General features: G+C 46.1%; 2 protein-coding genes across 5 annotated transcripts in view; both read right to left on the bottom strand.

Moving 5' to 3' along the window:
* Window positions 1–4421: 4421 nt before the first annotated feature.
* LOC311515614 (uncharacterized protein) lies at window positions 4422–6954 on the bottom strand. The gene is made up of 3 exons (XM_084618827.1): window positions 6678–6954; window positions 5680–6076; window positions 4422–5014 (listed from the first exon to the last, which is right to left on the bottom strand). The coding sequence occupies exons 2-3, from the start codon at window positions 5876–5878 to the stop codon at window positions 4461–4463; spliced, it is 753 nt and encodes a 250-aa protein (XP_084474953.1). The 5' UTR covers window positions 5879–6076; window positions 6678–6954; the 3' UTR covers window positions 4422–4460.
* A 51-nt stretch (window positions 6955–7005) lies between these two features.
* Window positions 7006–7776, bottom strand: part of ENPP2 (ectonucleotide pyrophosphatase/phosphodiesterase 2) — a 107225-nt gene continuing 106454 nt past the window's right edge. For all 4 annotated transcript variants that reach the window (XM_084618825.1, XM_084618823.1, XM_084618826.1 and 1 more), the window contains one exon: window positions 7006–7613. In XM_084618825.1, the coding sequence (XP_084474951.1) occupies window positions 7443–7613 (171 nt within the window). In that variant the 3' untranslated portion in view covers window positions 7006–7442. The remainder of the gene's footprint in view (window positions 7614–7776) is intronic.

Raw genomic sequence — 7776 nt, 5'->3', positions numbered from 1 at the left:
TCAAAGCTAATTTAAAATTTAACAGTTCAAAGTGACATAATACAGGTGCACACCAACACCATAAATCCAGCTGTTCTAAACCAAGATCACTCACGAGTCAGGCCTTCCTCCCCTTTCCTTACAGTACAGATCCTGCCAACTCCTGAATTCAAGAGTCTGTGCTTATCCTGAAACAGCTGATGGCTGCAGGATATGAAATCAAGTGCTTTTTGAAGGATTTTACATGTCAAAAGCTGCATTCCATCTAAAGATACGCTGGCCCATTCCTTTGTAAATACATCATTGAGAGGTTGGGGACTATAAGGGGCTTGTTCTGTAATTGCCTGCAGCCATACAAGGAGGTTGATCTTGCAAACATTTATGCATGCAACTTCACTCTTGGGAATAGACCCATTATATGGTGTGGAGCTACTGATAATATTTCAATAGTCCCTTTCTCCCATATGGAGCCCAAAGCACTTTAGAATCTGCATATAATAGAGGTTTCAGAGTAACAGCCGTGTTAGTCTGTATTTGCAAAAAGAAAAGGAGTACTTGTGGCACCTTAGAGACTAACCAATTTATTTGAGCATAAGCTTTTGTGAGCTACTGTGAGCTGTAGCTCACGAAAGCTTATGCTCAAATAAATAGGTTAGTCTCTAAGGTGCCACAAGTACTCCTTTTTTCATATAATATAGGAAACTGTTCTCCCATTACTGAAATATGGGCAACACTGGGGTGAAATGCAGGACCAGTTTAGCAGTTTCCCAGGAAAATACTGACTGAAAATTTCACCGGGGGGTGGGGGGGATCAGAACATGTCATTTCATTAAGATAAAATGTTTTGTACTAACTTTACCACTTTGATTTATATTATACGAGTCCAACTGAAATGACTCAAAATTTTAAAGTCAAAGCAAAACAGTTTAACTTAACGAAGCAACACATTTTGACCATCCCAAACTGAAATCTCAGAATTTTCATTTTGCAGGAAATTTTGGCTTTGGCATGGAAAAATATGAGAATTTCTTGCAGAACTGACCAGCTCTACCACCACACAGGACATTTTATGCACCTGGATGGCAAACTCAGTGTTCATTTTCCTGATAGTGACCACTCTGTACACAACAAAAGCCATGGTAGTATCAGAAGTTTGGAAGTAACAACTTCGCATTTGTGGTGGAAAGGGAAGCGCAAGACACACAAGGTATTTTATGCATGTTTTCAAAATGGCCCAAAGGGAGTGGAAAGCAGGAGGGCTTTCCACTGGGTAGTAATAAATTGGCTGCTTTTCTTAAAAGAAGCAATAGGGAAATTAAAAGTTAGCTTTAAAATGTTTAGTCTTCCTCCAGCAGGATTCTGTTACCTTAGAGAGTTCTGTACTAAAAGTCTTATATTCACATAGCACAGTTCTCAAACTTTTGTACTGGTGACCCCTTTCACTTAGCAAGCCTGAGTGCAACCCCCCTTATTAATTAAAACCACTTAAATATATTTAACACCATTATAAATGCTGGATGCAAAGCGGGGTTTGGGGTGGAGGCTGACAACTCGTGACCCCGCATGTAATAACCTCCTGACCCCCTGAGGGGTCCCGACTCCCAGTTTGAGAACCCCTGACATAGAACCTTTCATCACAAAAGGAGTATTTTATATTCAGAAGTCACCACACCCATTACTCAAATGCAGCCAACATTTAACAGTTATACAACAGTTTAGGCAAGGTGTGAATATCCTTTCCTGCTGTCGACACAATGGAAGCTAAAGCACTGCATACTTTGACAATATGAAATGAGTTAAATTTCACATTTCTCTACACACTGATCTTTAAGCCACCATTGTTCAATGAAATTAAAATACAAGAGCAGGGACGCAGACAGTCATTTCTTTAACCGGTGCCTAAAGCAGAGTGTTTTTTAAGAGATCTAATACTCCATGGTTATATCTCAGTGTATTTTTCATTTGGAGGAAATGGAGAGAGATTAAGTCATTAAAAATTGACCTGAAGATCAAAACACACAGTACTGGTGGTCTTAGATTCAGTTTATATGAGTTCACAGGGACATTTTAACTGGAAACAGTTTTCAATCTAAAGGAAATACCCTTTGTAGGATGTGTAAGAAATTAAAGTTTGTGGTGGCAGAAAGCCCTGCCTGCAGCCTACAGAAAAATAAAATACTTCCAATGTTACCAGACAACCACAAGAGACAACTTTTATGTTGCAAGACTAGAACATTTCTCAAACAAAGCTATGTGAACTTATTTCTGTTCAATCATTAGAACTTCATCTGAAAGTCTCTCCTATTAAAATGCTAATGTTGTGTTCATTGATAAATTAAGCGGACTTTGGCATTTGTATTAGAATACCAAACCTGACTGTTGGATTATTCAAAAGTACTGAAAGTATTATCTTCATTTTAAAAAAAATAAATAAATGGAAATATTAACCGTAGGTTGTTTGAAAAAGAACAGTTTTGGTTTATCCCCACACTTGTATCCCAAGGTGCAGATTGCTACAATGAGGTCATAAAAAACCGGATTACCACCAAGAGAAATATGGCAAACCTCCATCGAGCCTGAAGTCCCACTCTGCCCTGAAGAACAACTTTCTAAGAACGGCAGCATAAGGTTCAGTCTGCATTGTTGATCATTAATCTCCAGATCAACTTTGCTCAAGCCACCCCCTTGTGGGCATGGCTACACTTGCAGACATAGAGTGCTGTGAGTTAAACCCGCCTTCGGAGAGCGCAGTAGGGAAAGCGCTGCTGTCTGTCCACACTACCAGCTGCAAACGCACTGGCGTGGCCACATTTGCAGCGGCTTTGGGAGCGGTGCATTGTGGGCAGCTATCCCACAGAGCTCCTCTTCCCGTTCTGGCACTGTGGCTTGTGAGAAGGGGGCAGGGAGTGCGGGGCATTCTGGGTCCTGTCCCAACGCCTCGTGCTGCATTGGTTTGCATCCCAGCATTCCCTTCACTTTTGTCCACATTTGGCGCCATCTTTCAACATTTTTTGTACTGTGTGCTCTGTCTTCTCTTTCGGTCTGCGGGAATGGAGCCCAAACTGCTGAGGAATATGCTGACGAGTCTCGCCAGCGCATCACGTTTGGCAGTCAAGTTATTCCTTAAGATCCAAAGTGACAGTGAGGACTCAGACGATGATATGGACTCGAGTAACGCAAACAACATGAGTTTGCTCGTGGCGTACACGGACATGCTCACCACCGTGGAAAGCCACTTCTGGGCTCGGGAAACAAGCACTGAGTGGTGGGATCACAGCGTCATGCAAGTCTGGGATGACTAGCAGTGGCTGCAGAACTTTCGGATGAGAAAAGCCACTTTCATGGGACTGTGTGAGGAGCTCGCCCCCAACCTGTGGTGCAAGGACACGAGATTAAGAGCTGCCCTGAGGGTGGAGAAGTGGGTGGCTATTGCAATCTGGAAGCTGGCAACTCCAGACAGCTACTGATTGGTCGCTAACCAGTTTGGAGTGGGGAAGTGGACCGTTGGAATCATGCTGATGCAAGTTTGCAGGGCCATTAATAGCATCCCGCTCAGAAGAATTGTGACTCCGGATAACGTGCATGACATTGTGGATGGCTTTGCACAAATGGGATTCCCTAACTGCAGAGGGGCGATAGATGGCACACATATTCCAATTCTGGCACCAGCCCACCTAGCCTCCAAGTATGTTAACTGGAAGAGGTATTTCTCTATGGTTCACCAGGTGCTTGTGGATCACCGTGGGTGTTTCATTGACATTAACGCAGGCTGGGCCAGAAAGGTACATGACACATGCATCTTTCGGAACGCTGGCCTGTTCAGAAAGCTGCAAGTCGGGACTTTTTTCCCCAGACCAGATCACCACCGTAGGGGAAGTTGAAATGCCCATTGTGATCCTTGGAAACCCCGCTTACCCTCTGGTGCCGTGGTTCATGAAACCCTACACAGGGAGCCTTGACAGCAGCAAGGAGCAGTTCAACAACAGGCTGAGCCGGTGCAGAATGACTGTGGAGTGCACTTTTGGACGTTCAAAGGGTTGCTGGCACTCTCTGTATGGGAAGCTGGACCTGGCTGATAACAGCATCCCCACAGTTATATCCGTGTGCTGTACCCTCCATAACATTTGTGAAGGGAAGGGTGAAAAATTCACTCAGGCATGGAACTCAGAAGTTCAACACCTGGAGGTTGAATTTGAACAGCCAGAGACCAGGGCTATTAGAGGGATGCCTTGAGGGAGCAATTTGAAGCTGAAAGCCAACAGTAATGTCTGGTGTGGTGCCCTGCACGGGAGTGAAGTGTGGTAGGAATCTCTGTTCGCTACGTATGATACACGGACTTGCAGGGCCTGTTGCTTTCCTGGGCTACGGTTATGCTATAATAAAGAATGTTTTCAAAGCCAATAAATAAATTTATTGAAAAGAAACAACACAATTGCTTGGGAAACACAAAGGGCAAGGGGATGGGGTGGGGAACAGTACAATCACAGATTTGCGTATGTCCTGTCTGGAGTGCAGTGCAATGAGTGCTGCACTTCAGGATGGCTATACTGCATGGCGATGGGGGTTGAGTGCAGTGGGTAAGGGTTGTAGTTTTCAGGGCTGGGTGGTGAAGCTACAGGTGTTGGAGGCAGCTGGTGGCGGTAAGAACCCGGATGTTGGGGAAAGTGGGTTGGAGGTGACATGGGGGCACAAGGGAAAGAGTTTTGGGACAAGGGCTGCAGCAGGGGGCGGGCATGGTAGTGCTCTGCCTGCATGGCTACGAGCGCCTGGATTGAGTCCGCTTGGTGCTCCATGATTCTTATCAGCCGATCCGTGCTTTGCTGCCGGAGCACCGCGCTTTTGTGCCGGCGCTCCTCATTCCGCTGACGGATCCTCCTTTCGCTGTCCTGCCACTCCTGCACTTTTTGATTTTCATTAGCTGAATGCTCCATTACTTCATGCAGCACGTCCGCTTTGCTTTTACGTGGCCTCTCCCTGATTCTTTGCAGCCTCTTGGCCGTTGATAACCCAAACGGCTGAGATCTCAAGGTTGCATCTGTAAAGGCAAAATACAACACTTAACAGCGGCAGCATTGTTCACACCAGACAGAGCAATGACTCCGCCATAATCAAGGGAGAGCACAGTCTACACAATAGCATAATTTGCCCGTCCCAAAGCGAGCGCACATAATCCACGGGAGCCCCAAATGGTGAGTCAGCACAGGGTCAAGCGTGACTGATTGTTTCACGGCTGTACTGTCCTCTGGGTTTCTGTGCCTTGGGGAGAGCCAACAGCAGGAGGGGGCCCCATACTGAACACTGTCCCCACATATTCCACAAGAGTTCGTCCTAGAAATTATCTCACTGCTGAGGGTGACCAGGGAAGCAAAGGAGGGTCTTCTACTGCAATGCGGCTTCTGCCCTGGTCCATATGCAGCTTGCCTGTGTGCAGCAATGGTCCCCCCGCCCCTCACGGCACAGTGGCGCGGACAAGTTCGCCTTACTGGGATGAGGACAAAAGTGGCTCTCCCGAAAAGCCTACGCAAGCGCATTGCCCAAGTTCTGGATGAGGCCTTTGAAGAGATCACTGAGGCCAATTACCACGATGTGAGAGCGCACATCAACACCCTATTCCGCATCTAGGCATGCATGCAGCCCCAACCCTCCTCGGCCCAAGAGCCAGCACCAAATAACTTTCTTCCCAAAATAAAAGCCCCTTACCGGGAACCTCCTCTGGTGTTTGTCCTTCCCCAAGCACCGGCCACCACGACTGGCTACCTTCCTCCTGGCTTGAGAACAGCTCCTGGCTGCATGCATCTAGGGATTCCGGGGTGTCTTCCTCTGCCGGAGCACCCTCGCTCCCGCTTTGCTGCTGCTGCTCCTCCTTCTGCCTTGTTGAGCTGGGCTCTGAAGTGTCCATGGTGGTACTTGGAGTGGAGGTGGGGTTGCCCCCAAGTATCCCATCCAGCTCTTTGTAAAAATGGCAGGTAGCGGGGGCAGCACCGGAGCAGCTGTTTGCCTCTCAGGCTTTGCGGTAGGCATTCTGCAGCTCCTTCACTTTAACCCTGCACTGCAGAGCATCCTGGTCATGGCCCCTTTCCAGCATGGCCCTTGAGATCTGCCAGAAGATATCGTAATTCCTGCAGCTGGAATGCAGCTGGGACTGGACAGATTCCTCCCCCCAAACACTGATGAGGTCCAGCACCTTGCCATTGCTCCATACTAGGGATCACCTGGCACGTGGAGGCATGGTCACCTGGAAAGATTCACTGAGAGCATTCCACGCCTGGCTGAGCAAACAGAAAGGGGATTTTCAAAATTCCCAGAGAATTTAAAGGGCGGGTCTGACAGTTGGTCACCTGAGGGCAGGGCAGTAGAGTTCAAAGTGATGACCAGAGTGGCTAGAACAAGCATTGTCGGACACTTCTGGAGGCCAATCAGAGCACACTAACAGACCAGGACGTCCACACTGGCACCGTGGCACTCAAGCGGGGGCGCATCAAACGTTATTCCACTTGCCGAGGTGTGGTACCAGGAACGCTCTAGCCACGGAGTCAGAAATGCTTACTGGCCAGTATCGATTGCCTGGCCTACTACATATTCTGTCCTATGCACGTAGGCCTGGTCTACACTGGCAGGGGACAGGGGTGGGGTTTAAATTACGCAACTTCAGCTACGTTATTCATGTAGCTGAAGTCGACGTACTTAGATCTACTTACCATGGAGTCTTCACAGCGGTAGGTTGACTGCTGATGCTCCCCCGTCGACTCCACCTATTCTTCTTGCTCCAGTGGATTACTGGAGTCAATGGGAGAGCGCTCGGCAGTAAAGACACAATAAATCGACCCCCGCTGGATCGATTGCTCTGGAGGTAAGTGTAAACATGCCCTTAGAATCAGAAAGGGGCCCTAGATTCATAGTAACTTCAGACAGCAGAACCACACTTGCAAGCATGACAAATTGGCTCAAGCTCTGTCAGTAAGAAAGCCTAAAGCATTCAGCTTCCAGTGACTCAAATATCCTCTGAAAGGAAAGCAAAGACAGACATTAAAAAACTGAATGTGTGGTTTATTATATTTAAGATTCTTTTTGTCTAAAGGGTTTAAATACTTCTGTCACATAGTTAATAGTAAATTAATGTAATTTTACATGTTCAGTATTTTGATATACAGTACAGGACTACAAACGTGGCAAAGGAGCACTGGAAAATTAATATTTCCTCAATGCAAGTATCGATTCTACAGCACCACTTAAACACTGTGACTAAGAATGCAAGCTGCAGTATTACAAGCACCCTAAAAACCCCATACCTACATTAAACATTAGAGAAACAAAACAACCGACACAAGGGCTTAATATTTAAGATTTGATACAGGATTAAAATACTAATATTTTTAATGTCCTGGTTTCAAATTAATAAATATAAAAACAATATAAAAATATACACCAGTTGATAGAAGGATGCACTGAGTAAAATCAGAAAGTTAAATTTCGCTTTCAAATGTATGCAGGTATGTCTTTAGGGAGAGAATTTCTGTGTAGCTTCGGCTGGTCTTTCGGAAGAAGTCCAAGCTCGTAATTTGTTCAATGTCACGCACTCGTGCGGTGTGCATCTTCAGGAGGTCTTCAACCCACTTGGATTCGTCCTCTGAGCTCTGAAATGAAAACAACTGGATTTAGTTTTAGCGCAGAATCTGTCCTACCTTTGAAAGTTACCTTTCCTAATTAGTTAGCTCCAATCAGACACATGATCTTCACATGCTCTTCCATTCAAAGTCAATTCATGGTAAATAAAGAATGCATGGAGGTATAGTTTTG

This window comes from Lepidochelys olivacea, assembly GCF_965140295.1.
Source record: "Lepidochelys olivacea isolate rLepOli2 genome assembly, chromosome: 2".
NCBI classification, from domain to species: Eukaryota; Metazoa; Chordata; order Testudines; family Cheloniidae; genus Lepidochelys; species Lepidochelys olivacea.
Note: the sequence above shows the minus strand (reverse complement) of the source record. Positions and strands in the feature narration are given on the sequence as shown.

Bases quoted from the DNA above. Each gene is read 5' to 3' on its own strand.
- LOC311515614 (XM_084618827.1), bottom strand. From the start codon at position 5,878: ATGGACACTTCAGAGCCCAGCTCAACAAGGCAGAAGGAGGAGCAGCAG. The intron at 5,015-5,679 runs GTAAGGGGCTTT...TTGCCTTTACAG, and splicing joins AACACCAGAGGAGGTTCCCG to ATGCAACCTTGAGATCTCAG.